Consider the following 22,562-nt stretch of genomic DNA (forward strand, 5'->3'; position numbering starts at 1 on the left):
TGCCCATTACTGCCCTTTGTCAGTACAATGAAGGTGCAAGCCTCTTGGAAACCCACTGGATCAAGTCAAAAGAGAAGACAAATCCTGCGCTTCTCTTGCACGCAGTAGGTGCTCAGTAAGTGCTGGATGAACCAAGGACTCTACCCCTAAAGGCCCTCAGGCTCTAACAAAAGAAACGCATCAATAGGGCTTGGACAAGGCACTTTGGAAACCAGGCACAGAAATCCACTCGCATACATTCAAGTAAAAAGCTGACAAAAGGATAAAGGCAAATCTCACAGAAACAAAGTACAGAAGGTATAGCTGAGCCTCACAAGCAGGTCAACAAGCAGTTGCTCTGTCTCTCCCTCCCCCTTTGGGACCCCATGACTTCATGCCATTGTTTGTGCTTCATTTCTTCTTGCTCTGCATATCCTGGTCCTTTGTTCCATTCGCACATGGCCCATTCTGTCACCCAGTAAGAGCAGCTTCTGCTTATTCCTGGGAGAAACATTAACGGCTCAACTTGGGGGAAGCAGGGAGCTAACATCATCTGGCTGGTATAACACTCTTATCTGGGGCTGCTGAAAGGACTAGAATCACTCCTACAAATGATAAACACAAGCTCTGCCAGGTGATGTGATACGCTCAAGAAATTAAAATTCACACATAAATATTAGTTGTGACACCTTTATTTCAGAATGACGGCAGGATTGAATTTCACAGGTATACAACTAATTTATAGCTCTAAATCACAGTAACACTGAATCAAAAACACTTTATCTTGCACAGAAACTTGGCACAGAAATGTTCACTTGTAATCTACTTACGTTTCACATTATAGAACTGGACATATAAAAACACTAACACAGCTGGGGAGACAATAGCTTACAGATCTAAGTAAATCATTTGTAGCAATATCTCAGTTATCTTGAAATCACAGATCTGACAACTGCAGTCGAAGATGAGGAAGTTAGAGGAAGTAGCAGAGCCACTAAAATAATGTCACCAAGTCAATGCAGCAACGTTCATCCATTTCACTGCTTAAAAAAAGCCTCCCAAAGACTCACTCAGCTCCTGTTTACTGTTACTTGACATACAGTATGCAATTACAGCAGTTCCCAACTCCATATAGTAAAAGAGAGCAAAGTTCCTAGAGACAGGCAAAGTTAAGTAAGAGAGAAACGACAGGGAACAGCGACGGAAAAGAAGAAACTATGAAAACCATGGCAAAACTCAAAGAGCAAAGCCATTCAGTGGAGGGGCTTTAACAAACCTAAATAGGACCTGAAAGAATTCAAATCATAAATGATGACACTGAAATGATTTCATAATCTTCAATAGATTCTGTTTGCAAAAGCAGGGAAATGTATACTAAATTAGGAGGAGACGCAAGAGGGAGGAGGTATGTTATACATATAGCTGATTCACTTTGTTGTACAGCAGAAACTAACACAACATTGTAAAGCATTTATACTCCAATGAAGATGTGAAAAAAAAAAAGAGGAGTTCCGTGTAAATGGCAGAAATAGAGCAAAAAAGATGTGAGACTTAAAAGAATAACCTTGAGTCAGCTATACCATGCACCCACGATGTCTGATAAATGGGATATTACTACACAGGTACTGCTTATAAAATACACAAAGCAATTTATATCAAAAGAATATAGCACCTTTTTTATCCCCACGATTGAAACCATAAAAGCCCGTTCATGGTAAAAGCACCTCAATCATGTAGGGATAGCCTCAGTCAGCTTCTCTGTGCATGAGAACTTTATATTGTGTCCTGAGTGATCAGCTGTATTGATCAGTAGGCCCAACTGACTATAAACCCTTCTTAAATGATAGAAGACACAGAGGCCACAAACACCTCCCCCTAAATCACTGTTTCTCAAAATCTGGTCTGCGAAACAGCACAACCAAGACCCCTGGTGAACTTGTTTTAAAATGCAGATTCCCCGAGTCCCAAATGAAATTCCATGAATCAGAATCTCTAGGGGAGGCCCTAGGAACCTGCAGTTGAGCCCACCTACCCAAGGATTTCTGGTACAAGTAGAAGCCTGGGAATCACTGTAATATATCCGCACCTTCATGTGTAGGTTCAGCAACCCTGTCAGGAGACGGGCCAGGTCTGTGAATTAGCCCTTCCCACCCTTGTTCCTAATGTACCTAATAAGGCTATACTCCCGGTTTTGACATTTTATAGATAATCAAATTACATGTGGACTTCTAAATGTTTTATCACGGGAAGAAGATTCTGACACATAATAAAAATAAAGTTTAACAAGGTTTAACTAATTTTAAAAGGAGCATACGATTTCTAAGCCATATATGTGAAACCTGAAGACTGAGGATAAGTGTCTGATGCAAGTTCAGAGGATTGCTTGGGAATGGGGAGGAAAATACATGTAAAAGCAGTCTTGGAGGAGAGTCAGAAAGCAGCTTTCAACCAGAATAGGGAAACTCAAATCTCTTAAAAGTTGGCTGAGATGTTTAAGCTGGTCCTTAACACTCTCGAAGCAAAGGCTGGAAACTACTGGCAAACACGTTTTGTTTGGCCGGCACAATGTTTTAAACAATCCTGAATTCGTTGCCGACACATAAAGATTGGGTGATTTCTTTCTTTTTCTTTAATACTATCTTTTCCTGGAAAATTGGAAACTGAAAGAACTAGAAAAACCAGGCACTTGGCAACACTGTGCCGGAGCCTGGCAGCAGCTGCCCACCTTTCACCACAGCCACGTACTCCTGGGGTCTCCCCAGTGGCCGCCAGCCTGCTGCACGCATCAGATCACCTGCCAGACCCCTGCAGGCATTTGCACTGGCCATGCCAGCTTCAAGGAATTAAGGCAAAAACTTAGCCTCTCTGTGCTTCACTCTAACAATAATTCTTACTACAAAGGTACTTTCGTTTCCTACCTCGGAGATGTGAAGAAAGGAATCAGATAATGTCTGCAAATCACCCAGAACTGTCGTGTTTGCTGGCCATTGGAATCACCTAGGGAGCTTTAAAAAATACTGCTGACTGGGTTCCACCCCCAGAGATTCTGACTTATTGGTCCGAGATGTAAGGTAGGCAGCAGGAGTGCAGAAAGCTCCCAGGTGGTTCTAATGGACAGTCAAGGTTGAGAACTCCTGCTTTCACAGAATGCAAGTTGTTGAGTATGAAGGGTTACATTTATTCTTTTTTTTTTTTGGCTGCGCCAGGAGGCTTGCGAGATCTCAGTTCCCCGACCAGGGATTGAAGCCGGACCCTGGCAGTGAAAGCTTGGGGTCCTAACCATCAGGCCACCAGGGAACTCCTAGAATTACATTTATTCTAACGTCAACCTCCAAGTACAGATTTCTCACCTCTCACCTCTGTGATAATTCACATCACCTTTTATTTGTGTAAATGTGCTCTTATTCCAAAAGCCTACCAACTGCCATTTACAAACTGGAAAAAGGTCAAAGTGTGTTCTGGTTTCTACCGTTCATTTTCCCTCCAACACAACTGAAGAATGAAACACTAAGGAAATAAAGGGAAATTATCCTAAGACACAAAACTCAGGCAGCACAAACAGCTCAAATGCAATAAGAGGAGCTCACAGTGGCAGGCTTGTATTAAAATTTAAAAATAAGAAAATGAAATTTAAAAAAAACAATTGCTTTGAAATTCATCAATTCACTAAATGGAAAATTTTTCAAATATTAAAAAAATAATAATTTCCCCAAGACTTTCCAGTATTGGCCCAACTTGTTTTACCTTAAGACAATGAATTCCAAATTACTGCCCCTCTTCAAGCTTTCTTTTAGGTAGTGTGCATTTACATTTTGGCTTCGGATCATGGGGAATGCAAACTACCATTACCTAATTTTCAAACAATACTACTACATTACCTTACTTAGAAAAGTATATTTCCAAAATGGTTTCATGTACTAATAATAGCTTCTATTTACTTCTGTGTACCAAGTAGCACGCTAGGCACTTAATCACATGATCTCCAATTGTTCCAACAGCCTCATAAGGTTAACTCTATAATCCCATTTTACAAACCTAAAAAATGAATCTAGGAAAGGTCTTTAAGAAAGATTTTAAATTACATACATAATCACCGAGCTGCAGTGAGGTCCTGCTCAGATTCAAACCGGAGTCCGTCTGACTCCCAAACCTGTGCTTTTCATACCAAACAACCTTGTTTAATCATCACAAGTAAAAAGATCTGTGCCCAATTATCCCCATTTGCCCAATGAAAAAGAGAGGTCAGATAATCTGCTCCACATCCCAGAATGAGTTAGAAGGAGCCAAGATGATAGCCTGTCTCCCCACTCCCCAGGTTCTTTTAAGGACCAATCACAGTTCATGTGTTATATTATAAAAGCTAGCTGATGGCAGTTATGTAGTACTGAGGGGTAGAAATCAAATGCTCCTGCTTTCTGAGAATCTTCAACATTACTGTGAATATGGCTTAACTTCAACACAGGTATGGTATATTCCTGTCTGTTCCAGGCCACCTAAGAATCAGGCAACAGGCTTAAGTCCTTTATTCGTCCCAGAATCCTCTCATGAATCCTATGAGCAATGATGTAGAGAACAAACAGGCAAAAGCAGCATTTTCCATGCCTCTGGCCCATCCTTGGCTGCCCCAACACCGTCACCAGGCAATCAGCAGGACATCCTGAAGAAGGGCAGACATCACCTTCTATGGGATTTTTCCTTTATTTGTAAAACCGTAGAGATTATGCCATAAGAATCAGCCAGAAGGTCTCAGCTCCACGAGAGCCGCTATTTGAGGTCGGCTCCCAGGGGGAGTGTATCATGTCATATCCCAGCAGAAAGGTTTCCTCTTCTGTAAGCTGCCAACACCGCATTCTTATACCTGTATTTCGAAAACTGTGTCTTTGGATGTGTTGTGTCCGAGAAAAGATTCTCGAGCAAAAGTAGACACAACACAGCTTCCCTGCAAGAGAAAGCAAACAGGCTTTATCACCTAATAAACATGTCTCAACAATCAATACTTATTTGCCCTCTTTTCTGAAGCAACTCTTAAGAGTCACTTGAATTCGATCACTACGGATAATTCTTGAAGAAATTGCATTTCCGCCTCCTAATGATCTTCAAACAAAGCAAGCACCTCATTTTATTAATAAACTACCAACTGCCCAGAGGAGCTGGTTCAAAGGGGAGTTAAGATATAGCTAAAATTGAGGTCTTAATCATTCTGATGTGAAAGAACTTTACTGTGTTTTCAACCCTCACCAAGCCCGGTCTCCCAACTGCCAGCAGCAAGAACAAACAGATGTCAGGGCTATTTGTTTTCTTCAAAAATGACAGGAAATCAAAAATCTATCAGATGGATGTGTCAGCAGCAACACCCCAAGCCCACTGATTAGTGAGATTTATGCACCTCCATTTTGGCTCAGGACAAAATCACTTTCTAAGCTTTTTAACTATCAAACGCCCACTTAGATATACAGGCCAGAGAGATCTAGGGAGCATCTTTAGTGTGAGGTACCCTACACAATGTGGTCAAGTTCTATGTGACTTTAAATTATGCAAATTTGAAATGTGGTAGAATATAAAAATATTAAATAATGTTTCCTTAGGCACACTTATGCAGACCCCATGGAATGTATTTTTAAAACATTAAGAACTGCAAAATTCCAAAGCTCAAAATTTGAGTACACTGCACACGGCACCTACACTATTGCCACATCCCAGTGCTATCTTATCTGCTAAACAAAGTGCCTATATTCCTACCCCATTCGTGCACATGCATTGGAACTTTATGAAGCAATTTTAATGATCACTATTGCTGGTATCTTAACTTCCTTGTTGTGATCATTTTAATGCTTTTTTATGCCTTAAAATAATACCATCCAAGTGGTTATGTTGGCGCTAATGCAGAGAAAATAAACTCTTACACTATTAACTTTGGAATAGAGGTAAGATGTGATCAAATGCTACATTAAAAAAAGGCCAGGGCTTCCCTGGTGGCGCAGTGGTTGGGAGTCCGCCTGCCGATGCGGGGAATATGGGTTTGTGCCCCGGTCTGGGAGGATCCCGCATGCCATAGAGCTGCTGGGCCCGTGAGCCATGGCTGCTGAGCCTGCGCATGCGGAGCCTGTAGTCCTCAGCTGGAGAAGCCACGACAGTGAGAGGCCCACGTACTGAAAAAAAAAAAAAAAAAGGCCAAACCACCACGAGGCCACCTGATGTTAATTTAGGCAAACTCTAATCCCAGGGAGAGACAACTTTTTCTTAAAGGACCAGATAGTAAATATTTTAGGCTTTGTAGGCTATAAGATCTCTGTCACAGTTCTTTACTGGAAAAAGGTGAATGTCGCTGGAACATAGCCAGGAACATAGCTGTGTTCTAATAAAACTTTATTTACAAAAGGAGGCCACAGGCTAGATTTGGCCCCAAGGTCACAGTTGGCTGACCTCTGCTCTATGGAGCTAATCCCCACCCCAGCCTTTTCTTTTAATGTAGCATTTTACTGCTCATAAAAGGCAGTTCCCCCATCTACAAACATTCTCCCACTTCCACTAGATATAATTTTGAGAAAATAAAAAGTTCCATTAAAACAGGCGTATTTCAAACTTGTCAAACTTTGTAAAATCAGTCAAGAAAATGAGCTAAAAGGAATAAGCTGGCAACAGCAATGCCTCAAAATGTTCCATATCATGTTTTTCATGATGCTTACATAACTGTACATATGTGTCAAAATGTACCAAATCCTACATTGAAATTAGTCGTTTGAACTGTGCACAGATGATACCTAAATGAAGGTGATTTTGAAAAAAGCTTAAAGTCTCAGCAATAGCCCCTAATTTGCAGTAATTGTAGATACAAGTGGTAAGAGTATACACCTCCTACTTCATATTTGCTCCTGAGAAAACTGGTCATAAATTATGACAGTTCCAACTATGTAAATCCTTTGTGAGCTCCATTGCATTAAATGCATTAAATACACCTGTCCTGCACTAAACTCCTAGTTATCCAGACCTCAACTACTTGACTTCAGCGAGGAGGAATTGGTTGCCTTTTAGAAACAATACAGGGACTTCCCTGGTGGCACAGTGGTTAAGAATCCGCCTGCCAATGCAGGGAACAGAGGTTTGATACCTGGTTCGGGAAGATCCCACATGCCGCGGAGCAAACTAAGCCTATATGCCACAACTACGGAGACTATGTGCTGCAACTATGGAAGTCTGGGCACCTAGAGCCCGTGCTCCACAACAAGAGAAGCTACAGCAATGAGAAGCCCGGCACTGCAACCAAAGTAGAGCCCACTCACCTCAACTAGAGAAGGCCCGTGCACAGCAACGAAGACCCAACACAGCCAAAAATAAATAAAATACAATAAATTTTAAAAAGGAAATACAAAGCCCTGAGTTCATGACTTAGCTCTCCACCACAGTAAAAGCAAAACAAAAAAACAAAACCATGGGTCATTTAAGACAGGAGGTAATACTTGTTTAGTTTTCTCTTTCCCATTAGCAACACTTTAAATCACAAACACAAGTTGATAATTTCAAATACGAGTTGTTGTTGAATCTCAACTCTTCTTTTCAGTCATCTTTGCTCCACTGTGGAGCCTGTCAACATTCAAGCAGGGGGAAGAAAAGAAGAAAAAAAAAAAGAAAAAAGGGCAAACAAGCAGAAGCTGAGATGCTAAAATCAGGGAAAGGCCTCACAAAGAAAATCATTCCTCCTCTAATTAATCTAAAGTCAATGGAAAACGTGACAACAGTTTCAAAACCCCAGCTATTAGCTTTCGTGGGCCTTGCATTTCATGTCTCAAACTCAGAGATGAGAACTTTTTTAAAGCAATCGTTCTCAAAGTGTGGTCCATGGATCAGCCTCACCAACATCACCTGGGAACTGGCTAGAAGCACAAAGGCTCCCCTCCCTACAGACCTAATGAATGAGAAATTCTGAGAGTGGGACTCACCAAGCTGTGTTTACCAAATTCTCCAGATGATTCTGATACTCACTAAAGTTTCCAAATCACTAATTTAAAGTCTGAAAACCAATGTACACTTCTAAGTAGAGTTTCCTCATCCTCTCTTTTAACTTGGAGCTGACTTTAGATCACACCCTGCAGGATAAGATGGGCTCTGTGGTCAAGTGCACAAGTACTAGTGGTGCTTGTTGAGCCTCACAGGAGGACAGCCTGGAAAAACAGGGGGATATGGCCAAGTTCTTCTCCACAGCTTTTCCAAATACAGAGATGTGGGAGCACGCCACATTTAGATTCCATGCCAACATTTTTTGAGCATCTGCCATGTTCTGGGCTTGTGTTAAATGAAATTATCTTGCTTAGCCGTTCCAATAATAAATAAATGTATTAGTATGTGTTATGTATACAGAGGCTTGATATTAATCAGAATGGAGTCAAACCTGCAAACAAGCAGAAACCTTTATAATTCTCTAATTCTCATTCACAGGCCTGGCCTGCATGCTGTGAATGCTGAGGTTCAAGTACACAAATATTCCTTTTGCTTCCTCTTTGGTTAACTGTTCTCAAACTTTATTGTATATCAAAATTAGAGACCAAGTTGCTTATACAAAACCATGTATACTCTAGTTTTAAGCCAACATAAGGAAATTTGAGGAAATTCTGAACTACCCACAACAATGTGTGCTCTACTCAAAGGTTTTACCCTCTCTCAGACATTAAAAATCAAAGTCCAATAAATCTTGTAAGACGCAAATCCACTATACAAATTTATTTTAGGCTTTGAGTCTCTCAGATAATTTTGTTCTACCCTTTCCACCATGAAGACCATTGCCCTTGAGGCAGACAATAAAAACTTAAGGAATAAAAAAAGGAAGTAATTCCAAAATCCCCCTGCTTATCTGTTAACCCTACATCACTTGCCCTAAAAGTGGCATGTGCTCCAGCACAAGTGCTACATTCTTCATCCTGTGCCCAAGGCAGACATTACTAATCAATCATAGCACTCTTACCCAGAGCTGGAGAGTTATTCTCAAGGCCTTGGAATCCTTCTCAATAGCATTTCAGGCAGCATCGCCGCCCCCAAATTGGGAGGAGTATACATGACTGGTAAAATGTCTGTATTTCACTGGCCAATAAACATGCCCCTTTCTTGTTTTCTTTTAAACAGTTGAAGCAGTTTAAAGCTGCTCCAAACACAATTTTAAACCCCTCCTTTCACTGTTCTCAGGACAATAAAATTCAGCTTCAGTTAATTCTGAACTGCAGTCTCTACAAACCTATGCCACCTCGAGGGTGCTAATCATGGTGGATTGTGTTAAACAGTTTAAACAATTTGAGTGCAGTTGTAACCCAGAACGTAGTACAAAACTGCTTTGAAAATCAAAGAACCAAGAAAATAAAGGTACAAAATGGATAACAAAAACCTGTGAGGCAGTATTCCATGCATATAACTGGGAAATGTACAGCATGAATAGCCCAGGGAGGCTGATGCATAATACTCAGGCTTATAAGCATGAAGACATGGCTTGAGTAAATAATTCTGATTTTGCTTTTGGTACTCACTGATGATTCTTTATTCAGCTAAGGGGGCACCACACTGTTCCTTTAACAGCATCTCCATTATTCTAATTCCCTATGGAGAGAAGAAAGAAAAATCAAAATGTTACATTTCACGGACAAGCACTTTTACATTTACCACAACCTTTCCCTTCAGGGAATCCAAGCCATGGCCACATATTCTTTTCAGAAAAGGGTCGTAGTCATACTTTACATTTTTATAATATTCTACTCAGCAATTTCACATACATTGTCTTCACATGTGCTCAGAACTACTCAGGGAAGCAGGCAGAGCAGAACTGTGAATCTTCCATTTTAAATATAAGAAAGCCATCCAAGTGATGTTAAGAACTTCCTGAAAGTGGCCCAGTTACTAAGTGGCACTGCTAGAGCTGGAATAATCATGGTAATAGTTAACACTACAATAGTGACATTAAAAATCACAGATCACCATAACAAGTAGAATGATAACGAAAAAGTTTGAAATTACTAAAATGTGACAGAGACACAAAGTGAGCGGACGATGTTGGAAAAATAATGCCAAAAGACTTGCTTGACGCAGGGTAGCCACAAACCTTGAGCTTGTAAAAAAGTGCAATACCTGCGAAGTGTGCTAAAGCAAAGCATGATAAAACGAGGTATGCCTGTGTTCACCGAACACTTACAAATGTGCTAGACTCAATGCTAAGGTCTGTATGTGCATTATCTGAGGTAGTGGGTGCAGGGTGCACCACGGAGATACCCCCAGGACTCAGGCACTCCTCCCCCTTCTGCCAGCACCATAGGCTGGCACGCAGCTACCCTCAGCCAAAGGGAGATGCATTCCCTGAGGTCATGCCCCTCTGCAGGGGTGGCCCACATCTCATGGCTGGTGGGTATAGCATAGAAAGGCCCAGCCCCCGCCCACAATTCTGGACAACTCTGAATGGCCTCCCATCGCCACAGTTCCCCACGGGATCAGCTGGGACCTACATCACAACTGCATCACAGTTCAACATCACCTTCTGCCTAATCCTGCTTGCCTCGCTCCCTTACAAGAGTTGTTTCCAAGAGCCCTCTCCAATGACCCTCTGCATAAAAATGTCCAACCGAGTCTGTGTCCAAGAGCCGACTAGGACACCTTGTTTAATGCACACAAAATCTATGAACGAGTACTATTCTTACCCCTGTTTCACTGATGAGAAGAACAGAAATTCAAAGAGAGTGAAGTAATTTTCCCAACGTTATACAGCTATTAAGTAATAAAGCCAGGGAAAGAACAGACACTGAATTATGGTTTCAGAGGCACCCCTTAACCTTGCAAGGCTCACTCCATGACGTTTGTACGCATCAAGCTGTTTGTACGCGTCAAGCTGTTTGTACGCGTCAAGCTGACTGCCCACCCACACTAGCCAGTCAAATTCTACCCTGGAAGAAAGAGGAAAGCAGATACTCCCTCCTTCCTCCTTCAAGGACACATTCTGTGCCAGAGGCTGAAACTTCAGATGGAAAGGCAGGATTGTGATGTAATTATGAACTGGGGTGTTACGGAACTCAAAGCTGCATTGTGCGGAATGGGACACGATGCTCTCAGGGACAGGAGTGTGGATGAGAGGGAATAATAATGATCAACGCTAACTGAAATTACAGGTCCCCAGGCCCTGCACAGGAAGGCTTTGATTTCATAGGACTCAAGCAGGCCCCAGAGAGTTGTATCTTTAACAAGTACCAGCTGCTCCCCATGGTCAGGCAGGGCTGGGAGACACTGAGTGGGCCTACAAGTGAGAGGCAGCGACTTCTTACCTGGGGTTTGTTCTGAGCCACGGGAGGAGGATGCACCTCGAGAAGACAATAAAATATATTGAGTACTAAAGTACACTGAACAAAATCTAATGTTTCCTTGAGGTTTCTGAAGGTCCTTCAGATTCTAGCTGGCTGTCACCACAAATACTGCCACTAGCTTGAGAGGAGGAGGTATCAATGAAAGGATCTTGACAATGCCAAGGAGCATGGGCTGTGGGGTGAGCCAAAACAGTAGACTGTAGGACCAGGAGCCCTGTCGTCAGAGTCAAGAGACCTGGGATCTGGTCACGGCCCTGCCAATTATTCTGCTGGGTACCTTAGGCTAATCACTTTTACAAAGTTGTAACTTAGACCACAGAGCTAAGTGGACTGGGAGGTTGACTGGATAGTGCCGGCGCACACCAGAATTACTAGGGGAACCCACAAAAGCAAATACAGATTCCCAAGCCCTACCCAGACCCATTCAATCAGAACTTCGAGGGCTGGGGCATGGAATCTACAAATATTCCTCATGTGGTTCTGAAACACAACTAGTTCATATACTAGAATTTGTAACAGGCAGCTTGATACCACCTCTGCAAGCCTTGGGAATTGAGGAAAGCACTGTCCTTAATCATTTGTGAAGATACAGTATATACTCTTGTACTCTTACAGCTACTCACTTTTTTAAGAATTAGGGGGAAAAGGAGGGGTTGGGGGATGAAACAACCAATGGAATGAAATTTAACTTAATTCTTAACCTAAGAGCTGAATTGTGCTCCCTTCTGCTCTCTGCCACTCAACAACAGAACAGTTAACAAATATTTATTGTGTACCTGCTATGTGCACTGGAGATTAGGTGGTGAACAGACCTAAGTCCCTGTGTTCATGGAACTTACAGACTAATAGATTTCATTCCCCTTGTCTCAAGTTTTTTTGTTTGTTTCAACAAACCCCTGAGCAATAATTAAATGCCTTCCTTCTATTTTCAGGAAGAATAAAATTGGCCACGTTAATTCAGTTGCAAGCTTCTTTTTGCAGAGTGGGCCCATAAGTCTAGCCGGTATGTCTTTAAAACCAGAAAAGCAGACTCCTTCCTTGGGAAGTGAGCAAAGGTGAGCTCTCCCCATCTGTCTAAATTAAGAACACCACCATTTACTGAGCTGAGCACTAACTGATGTAAGTGAAGACGCTGGGGTTTGCCTTGGGAATTGAAAGACATTATTTATTGAATCAATTATGCTCACACTGTGACAGTTGATTTTCTTTCCCTTTTTTCCCCCTCTCTCATACCACTTTAGTCTTTTTAAGCAGAACAGTTAGAAATAGAGGTGGAGAACAGGGGCAAACAGAGAGAGACCTATAAATGAATTAAAAACAAAAAACAAAAAACCTACCAGGGAGGCCAAGCCATTATTTAGTCCATCTCTTTGGTAAGGAAGGACCAAATCAAAACCCAATTGATAGAGTCCTTTTGAATAGTTTCAATGCTTAAAATTCAACCCCCAAGAAATCAGGATTAAAGGGGCTAAATTTACACCACTTATCACACAGTGATGCCTGAAATGCAGAACAAACATTACGTGGATCCACCTTTATAGATAGAGCTTAACTTAAAAGCTTTTTGGACTGACAAACCATAAACCAGCTTGATTTTATTATGTCCTTCCCTTCTGAGAATTTTTTCTCCCTGTTACCAGGCCATCTTTCTCTATTTCCCAATGTACAGACAAGGGAGCCCTCCCAGGCTCATTTCTCTAATACCAGGGCTGTGCTGGCTAGACACGTTCCCACGGAGGAGTCCCAGAGTCACGTCTTTCAGATTCAAAACACTTCACCAATTCCCCACTCTAGAAGTGTCTGAAAAATAGCTGATTATTACAGAAACGAAAAGCTTGCCTGAAGAGAAGGCAGAATAAGTTGGAACTAAAGGTGGCTAGATCCAGATGCTATCTTTATTTTATTATCAAACTGATGCTTCCTTAAGAAGCTCTGATTTACCTATGAGTCCCTGAAGAGGGCTGCATGAAGGGAGGACCGGCAGAAGCTGCTGGAAGATGAATGGTTTGAATAAGACCCAAGCCTGGTTATGAGTGTGACATACAGGGCGAGGGGAAGGTCCAAGCAGAGGAGAAGAGAGTAATATTAGACGTTATAAAAATTACAAAGTTCTTGGGGAGTTCCCTGGCCATCCAGTGGTTAGGAATCTGTGCTTCCACTGCCAGGGGCCTGGGTTCGATCCCTGGTTGGGGAACTAAGATCCCACAAGCTGTGCAGCACAGCCAAAAAAAAAGAAAAAAAAAATTACAAAGTTCTAAAGCAGTTCTCAAAAGACACATACATAGGGAGCTCTTAACAAAAGAGAATTGCTCAGTTAGTTATCACAATGATAAAAGATTGGCCATAATTAGACGAAGAACAACTGTTTGTGTACTGAGTGTTTACCAGAAGCTAGGTACCGTGCTAACCAGATTAAGCACTGGAAGACCTCGCCTCCCGCCACTGAAAACAAGCTTTCTTTTGGATCATGGCTTTGGAATAAGTACGGGAAACAGTATCCGTGCCCATTGTGTGTAAAAGACTGCACCGCTGTTGTGAGGAATGAGATGTATATGACATGATGCTTCTACTCAAGAGGGCATCATCGGTCTCTTGGGAGGAATTAGAGGAATGCAAAATAACTGAAAAACAACACAGCCTGTGAGAAACATTGCCACACTTGAAAAAAAAAAAAAAAAAGATCAATGGAAGAAGGGAAGTAGAGACTGATCTTGCGTGAACGGAGGACCTGCAGAAGCTGCTGGAAGGTGAATGGTTTGTATAAGACCCAAGCCTGGTTATGAGTGTGACATACAGGGTGAGGGGAAGGTCCAAGCACAGGGATTAACGAAAGGCATGGGGGTGGGAACATCAGTTAAGCGTTTGCTGTCCTCAAGGGTGAGAAAGTGGACTGGATGCAGCACGAGACGAGACTATTACACTTCCAGTGTTTCCACTCCCCCGCAAACTCCCCACCTGCTCACACATGCTCTTCCTCCCACCTTAGTTCTGCTCTTTCCTGGAAGAGACAACAGCACATAAACATCTCACAAATAGCCCTGTAATTATGCAACAACACTCTTCAAAGGCTTTAGGGTTGAGTCCAAGCTAGCTGCGAAACCTTGGGCCTTTTACTTAAATTCTCTAACCTTCACCTGCCTCATCTTTGAATGGAGATAATATAGTAACATGGGTTTGTGCTAAGAATTTGTCAAAATAATGTCTGATCTGGTTACCACAGTACCTAGCCTCTGGTAAACACTCAGTAAATGGTTGTTCATCTAAATCTCTTTCATGATCATCTAATCCCACTAGAATTCAAATCCAATAAGGCTACGGGCCTTGTCTGTCTTGTTCAAGATGTAACCCCTAGGAAAACAATGCCCAGTACACAGGAAGGCATGCAGTAAATGTCTACTGAATGAACAAATGAATCTATCAATCAACCCATCAATCATCAGCTTACAAGTCTACCACACTAGATGGTAAGGTGCTCAGAAACAGGGAACAAAAGTTACTTACATTTGAATCCTTATTGTCTGGTGCAGAATCTGGCACAAAATACATGCTCAATATTGATGAATCATAAGACGGACCAACTGATACTTCTGAATGCCAGGCTGATGAGTGTGAATTTTGGAATTATAGTGTGATCTGCCCAGTAGTTGGCATCCTAGAAAGTGTGGTGAAAGGTCAGGATAACAGGGGCTGCCATAGGAAATGAAAAGAAACCAAACAAGGAAAGAATAAAGAATGAAAGATAAAAGGAAGGGAATGCTGTGGAAAGAACTGACAGCAAAGCAGGGACTTAAAATGAGTCCTGAAGAATCCCGATTAGCTGAGAGGAGTTAGAAAGTGACATAATCTCAGATGCTTTAGTGTGCGTTATAAAACCACTCACCTTTTGATAAAAAGGTACACATCGAGTTTACTTTAAAAATCTTACTTCCCTTTGGATTCTAAACTTTTTTTATTAAGTTGGTTTACATAAAACTTTCTCGGAATCTTTTCATTTACGTTATGTAGAATCATAACAGTATGAATAAAAGGTAGAAAAAGGAAAATGTCGCTCCCCTGCTTCAACGCTTCAACAGTGTTCCACTGCTCTTAAAACATAAGGGAGGGAGGAAGGGAGGAATCCGCATTCAGTTTTCTCATCAAAAGATAAGAGAAACACTGCTCAATGTTTCTCCAGGAAAAGATTCTTTGCCATAATAAAGTATCTTTTAATCTGATGCTGTCCAATTCTTTTAGATTTAGGATTTCTCGTCTATAAAACTAGGATAACACCAAACAACAGGAGTTCAAATGTACTGGCACATACTGTGTGCCAGGAACTGTGCTGAGTACTTCATCTGCACTGGCTTATTTTACCCTCCTATCTGCCTTAGAGAGTATTTTCTTCCTTTGGGTGAGACCCAAGGCTCAGAGAAATTAAGCATCTGGACCAAAATCACATAATAACCAAGAGGTAGAGCCTTGATTTGACCCAAGGCAATCTGGATTAAGAGTCCAGGATCCAGGATCTTACAATACTGGGGGTTGTAGGGTTTTAATGAGATTGCATGTGTGAAGACACCTACTATGATGCTGGGTACACAGCAAGGGCTTTCCTTCCCTTCCCTATTGATTATGTTCAAAAAGCCTGATACGTAAAGCAGGTATTTCAGCCCTACGCCCAGACTAAATGGCATGATTCTTAATATACAAATCAACATTTAATCGCATCTACAAATTATTTTAAATATAATGCTTTTCAAGTAGGAATATCCTAACAGACTGTATGACTTCAATATAATTTTCCCACAGGGGCTAATAAACTATTGAGTAAGATTCACTTTTATTTTGATAAGTAACTCAAAATCTTTAGGTGTAACCGCAGAACATTAAACTGATACAGTAATTTAGATGTCTTTGCTTCACATTATAAAGCTTCTTCTCTCCTTAAGGAGAACATTTAATCTCACAGTTTGTAAAGGAAAAGAATATATTCCAAAATAATAAAAATCTACAAATCGGAAAGGACATTATATTATCTAGTCCAGATAGGAAACTCTCAGCAAAGAAATGAAAGTGGGCCATCCAGTTTAAGGAGTTGTCCTGGGATTAAATATCACAATGGAAGATGACAAAGCCATTTCCATATTGCCAATTTGCAAATAAACCCTGATCTGACATGAACCTTTTGTTGGCTAAAAGGCATTTAGTCACTGGTCTCCCACCCTCCAGTGTGACTCAATAAGTCTATTTCCATTTTTAGTTTTTTTAAATGTGACTTGTATATAATTTCAGTTTTTCTGACTTAGACTTCATGCAAAATATGGCTTGTTCATGTGTAGCTGTTGGGTATAATTATCAGTAATATTTTTAAACATCAAAGCCAGCCTCCCATGCAGTGGTACCACATCCACCCATGACATTTCTGACAATTGTGATCTTGCTTAGAAACCTCCACGGATGGGATGCTTTATACTCCTTATTCCCTCTGTCTCAGGCCTAATTGTAAGACAATCTTCCTTACATTGAAGCAGCACTGGCTCAGTGCCTGGCAGCAAGGGGTCCTAGTACCAAGTTTTGTACCAACTCTTATACTACCAAACTAAAAAACAACAAGGTTCCTATCAATTCCCTTTATTAGCCATTTTTTTCACTATTCATCACATTTAAGCTCAGTCATAATTTCCCCTTGTTTCTTCCCCATTCTGAGAGAGAAAATGGTTAGCAGCATGCTTGTACATTTAATCAATGAATTGTCTCTAACAGAGTAAGTAAATCCAACTGATGTCTAGACAATAAACAAATCCAATGGGTGCCCAGATAATTCTCTTTTTAAGTTCTTAAGTTTGTATATACCCTATCAGAGAGGGGACAGAGATTTAAAATCAGGTGGGGTTGACTCCAAAACAGCCTCATTATAACCGCTAAACATTTGTCTATCATGTCATAATGAAAAAATTAAGTTTTTGCTTATAATTTCCTTGCATTTTTCTTTTTAAATAATAGTAACAACTGGGACTTCCCTGGTGGTCCAGTGGGTAAGACTCCTCTCTCCCAATGCAGGGGGCCTGGGTTGGATCCCTAGGCAGGGAACTAGATCCCGCGTGCTGCAACTAAGACCCGGTGCAGACAAATAAATAAATAAATAAATAAATAAATATTTTTAAAAGACAGTAACAACTGATCATTACTGTATGCCAAGTCGGCTCCTAAGCATTTTATGTATGTAACTCATTCACTCCTCACAAGTACTCTCTGACATAGGTTTCTATATTATCCTCATTTTACAGATGACAACAGTGAGACTCAGAAAATGAAACGGCTTGCCCAAGGTCACACAGCTGGTCAGTACAGGGTATGCTGCTTTCAGAGAGTGCAAGAGCAAAAGAACATAAATGGCTCTGCTGCAAATATAATTTAAAAACATTTATGTGCAGATAATACCTACTGAAAAACATTTTATATAAAATGATTTTTAAAATTCTGCTTAAAAACGGAACAAGTCTTTCTGGGGGGAGTGCGGCAATTTTTAAAATTATGAAATATTTCAAACATATCAAGAAGTGCAAAGAGTAGAAAAACTAGTGGGCTTTAACAAACATCAATGCTACATCCTCACCAAAGGCCAGCGATCAAGAAAATTTTTAATTATAGCCTTTAAATTCTTCTTAAACTGGGTATCAACAACTCAACTCTCAAAAACCCACCATTTTCCTTTACCAAGGAAATTCAGAAAAAAATAGTTTAGCCAGAATCTAAGAAAGAAAGCTAGACAAAGAATAAGCGGTCAAATCCCAGGCAGCAAACGGAATTCTGAGGATATTCGAAGTGACAAGAAATATCACTCCAACAAACCTGGGTTCATGAAATACAAGGCTTCTTTTCTCCTTAACAGGCAGACACCCCAGCATCCTCCCCATCATCTGCTTGGGGCTCTAGTCCCACACAGTGTGGGCACCCCAAGGGGTCCTTCAGCAAGAGATAAAGTTCTACCATACGGTGGGGATACAGAATAAGAAATGATCACTGACAGAACAGCTAAGAATGACCAAGAGGAACAGCTGGACACCTCAGAGAGCTCAAGGGGCATTTAATTGGCATGCTCCAGGGCTTAAGCACACAACTGAAGTTTAACTATTAGATGTACCTTCAAGAAATTAAAATAGCTTTGCAATTCAAGTTGCTCTGCCCAGAATTCTGTATTAATCCCTGGCCTTGTTGATCAAACTAACAGCCTTAATTTTGCACCAAGAACCTAGCTGAATCCAAGCCCAATCCTACAACAAATTTGATCCACCAAAGATCTGTGACTAAAACACTTAGTCCACACAAGCTGTGGATGCAGCCCCTATTTTTCTGCTATTTCAATGCAGCCCAGCCAGAGCTGTTTCAGGTTTCAATTCTGTGTCTGCCTTAGGTTTACATGAGGTACGTGAAGATTTATGGTGGCCACAAATTTCTATTTTCTCATTGTCTCTGAATTTAGCACAACAGAATACAAGAACGGGCTCAGAAAAGTAACAGACTGGTTGGAAATTCCATCCAGAACAGTGAGGAGAACATGGCTTCCAAATTTCCAAAGATTCCAGTCGGCTGTGAGCGTAAAAGAGCAACAGCAAAGCAAGTACAATACTGTACACTTCGAGTGTCTACTTCAAAGTCATATGCATACTAAGCTCTGTATACTGGCTGATGACACTGTACAAGTAATTTAACCTCCATGTGCCTCCACTTCCTCATCAAGGCCTGGCTCCTGGTAAACACTCAATAAATTATAGCTATAACTATTATTACTATAACTGGCTTTCTCCAAATTTTCCAGAAGAGTCTGCATTTACAGAAGACATGCACTGAAAACAAGCCAACATATCTATTACCAGGCACCAATACTCAAAGACATCTACAAGATTTACAAATCTTTGTAATATGCGGTGTATTCAGCTCACATGCATAGGATTTTAAAATGAAATTGGAACATCAGTACCACCTGCTTACTACCCTCTCTTGCTAATCAGTATTTTTTAAAAGCATGTGTATGGGAATTCCCTGGCGGTCCAGTGGTTAGGACTTCGCACTTTCACTGCCAAGGGCCCAGGTTCAATACCTGGTCGGGGAACTAAGATCCTGCAAGCTGCGTGGCATGGCAAAAAAAAAAAAAAAAAAGTAAAAGTGTGTGTCTTATTTTTAAATATTTTGTTACCAACACCTCAACCCTTGACCATCTACTTGTTACATGAATTACCCCTGATGCTCTTGGATCCATACTTAGCTTCAACTCCTGAATTTTTATGCAGACTTCAAAACTTTGTCAGACAAATTTAAAAATCTTATTTTAACATCTTTTTCGGGGTATAATTGCTTTACAATGGTGTGTTAGTTTCTGCTGTATAACAAAGTGAAACAGCTATATGTATACACATGTCCCCACAACCCCTCCCTCTAGAGCCTCCCTCCCATCCTCCCTATCCCACCCCTCTAGGTCATCGAAAAGCAAAGAGCAGATCTCCCTGTGCTATGTGGCTGCTTCCCGCCAGCCAACTATTTTACATTCGGTAGTGCATGTACGTTGATGCTACTCTCACTTCACCCCAGCTTCACCCTCCCACCCCATGTCATCAAGTCCATTCTCTATGTTTACCTCTTTATTCCTGCCCTGCAACTAGGTTCATTAGTACCTTATTTTTTTTTTTTTTTGGTTCTATATACTTGCATTCGCATATGGTATTTGTTTTTCTCTTTCTGACTTAACTTCACTCTGTATGACAGGCTCTAGGTCAATCCACCTCACTACAAATAACTCAATTTCGTTTCTTTTTATGGCTGAGTAATATTCCATTGTATGTATGTGCCACATCTTCTATATCCATTCCTCTGTCGATGGACATATGGGTTGGTTCCACGTCCTGGCTATTGTAAATAGTACTGCAATGAACATTGTGGTGCATGTCTCTTTTTGAATTATGGTTTTCTCAGGGTATATGCCCAGTAGTGGGATTGCTGGGTCATATGGTAGTTCTATTTTTAGTTTTTTAAGGAACCTCTATACTGTTCTCCATAGTGACTGTATCAATTTACATTCCCACCAACAGTATAGGAGGGTTCCCTTTTCACCACACCCATTCCAGCATTTATCGTTTCTAGCTTTTTTGATAATGGCCATTCTGACCAGTGTGAGGTGATACCTCATTGTAGTTTTGATTTGCATTTCTCTAATAATTAGTGATGTTGAGCATCTTTTCATGTGCCTCTTGGCCATCTATCTGTATGTCTTCCTTGGTGAAATGTCTATTTAGGTCTTCTGCCCATTTTTTAACTGGATTGTTTGTTTTTTTGATATTGAGCTCCATAAGCTGTTTGTATATTTTGGAGATTAATCCTTTGTCTGTTGTTTCATTTGCAAATATTTTCTCCCATTCTGAGGGTTGTCTTTTTGTCTTGTTTATGATTTCCTTGGCTGTGCAAAAGTTTCTAAATTTCATTAGGTTCCATTTGTTTATTTTTGTTTTTATTTCCATTTTTCTAGCAGGTGGGTCAAAAAGGATCTTGCTGTGATTTATGTCCTAGAGTGTTCTGCCTATGTTTTCCTCTAAGAGTTTCACAGTGTCTGGCTTTATATTTCGGTCTTTAATCCATTTTGAGTTTGTGTATGGTGTTAGGGACTGTTCTAATTTCATTCTTTCACATGTAGCTGTCCAGTTTTCCCAGCACCATTTATTGAAGACACCATCTTTTCTCCATTGTATACTCTTGCCTCCTTTATCAAAAATAAGGTGACCATATGTGTGTGGGTTTATCTCTGGGTTTTCTATCCTGTTCCATTGATCTATATTTCTGTTGTTGTGACAGTACTGTGCTGTCTTGATTACTGTAGCTTAGTAATATAGTCTGAAGTCAGGGAGACTGATTTCTCCAGCTCCGTTTTTATTTCTCAAGATTGTTTTAGCTATTCGTGGTCTTTTTTGTTTCCATACAAATTGTGAAATTTTTTGTTCTAGTTCTTTGAAAAATACCATTGGTAGTTTGATAGGGATTGCACTGAATCTGTAGATTGCTTTGGATAATACAGTCATTTTCACAATGTTGATTCTTCCAATCCAAGAACATGGTATATCTCTCTATCTGTTTGTATCATCTTTAATTTCTTTCATCAATATCTTATAGTTTTCTGCATACAGGTCTTTTGTCTCTTTAGGTAGGTTTATTCCTAGGTATTTTATTCTTTTTGTTGCCATGGTAAATGGGAGTGTTTCCTTACTTTCTCTTTCAGATTTTTCATCATTAGTGTATAGGAATGCAAGAGATTTCTGTGCATTAATTTTGTATCCTGCAACTTTACCAAATTCATTGATTAGCCCTACTAGTTTTCTGGTAGCATCTTTAGGATTCTCTATGTATAGTATCCTGTCATCTGCAAACAGTGACAGTTTCAGTTCTTCTTTTCCGATTTGGATTCCTTTTATTTCTTTTTCTTCTCTGATTGCTGCTGTCGCTAAAACTTCCAAAACTGTGTTGAATAAGAGTGGTGAGAGTGGGCAACCTTGTCTTGTTACTGATCTTAGTGGAAATGGTTTCAGTTTTTCACCATTAAGAACGATGTTGGCTGTGGCTTTGTCATATATGGCCTTTATTATGTTGAAGTAAGTTCCCTCTATGCCTCCTCTCTGGAGCGTTTTTATCATAAATCGGTGTTGAATTTTGTCTAAAGCTTTTTCTGCATCTACTGAGATTATCATATGGGTTTTATCCTTCAGTTTGTTAATATGGTGTATCACATTGATTGATTTGCATATATTGAAGAATCCTTCCATTCCTGGGGTAAACACCACTTCATCCTGGTGTATGATCCTTTTAATGTGCTGTTGGATTCTGTTTGCTAGTATTCTGTTGAGGGTTTGTGCATCTATGTTCATCAGTGATACTGGCCTGTAGTTTTCTTTCTTTTTGACATCTTTGTCTGGTTTTGGTATCAGGGTGATGGTGGCCTCACAGAATGAGTTTGGGAGTGTTCCTCCGTCTGCTATATTTTGGAAGAATTTGAGAAGAATAGGTGTTAGCTCTGCTCTAAATGTTTGATAGAATTCGCCCGTGAGGCCATCTGGTTCTGGGCTTTTGTTTGTTGGAAGATTTTTAATCACAGTTTAAAATCTTGGTAATTACACACTGGGGGAAAGGAGGGTGGTTTCGGAAAAAAAAAAAATCATACCATGTCAGAATTGAAAATGACATCCTAGTCCAATCCCTGATTTTACAAAAAATGATAGTGAAGTTGAGAATAACTAGTCC

At 40.5% G+C, this 22,562-nt stretch overlaps 1 protein-coding gene across 2 annotated transcripts in view; it reads right to left on the reverse strand.

Annotated features, from left to right (window-relative positions):
- Positions 1-657: 657 nt before the first annotated feature.
- PRELID2 (PRELI domain containing 2) overlaps positions 658-22,562 on the reverse strand; it is an 81,158-nt gene continuing 59,253 nt past the window's right edge. For both annotated transcript variants that reach the window (XM_059062830.2, XM_067033404.1), the window contains 2 exons: positions 9,489-9,558; positions 658-4,918 (listed from right to left, as the gene is read on the reverse strand). In XM_059062830.2, the coding sequence (XP_058918813.2) occupies positions 9,499-9,558 (60 nt within the window). In that variant the 3' untranslated portion in view covers positions 658-4,918; positions 9,489-9,498. The remainder of the gene's footprint in view (positions 4,919-9,488; positions 9,559-22,562) is intronic.

This window comes from Kogia breviceps, chromosome 4 (assembly GCF_026419965.1).
Source record: "Kogia breviceps isolate mKogBre1 chromosome 4, mKogBre1 haplotype 1, whole genome shotgun sequence".
Classification (NCBI taxonomy): Eukaryota; Metazoa; Chordata; class Mammalia; order Artiodactyla; family Physeteridae; genus Kogia; species Kogia breviceps.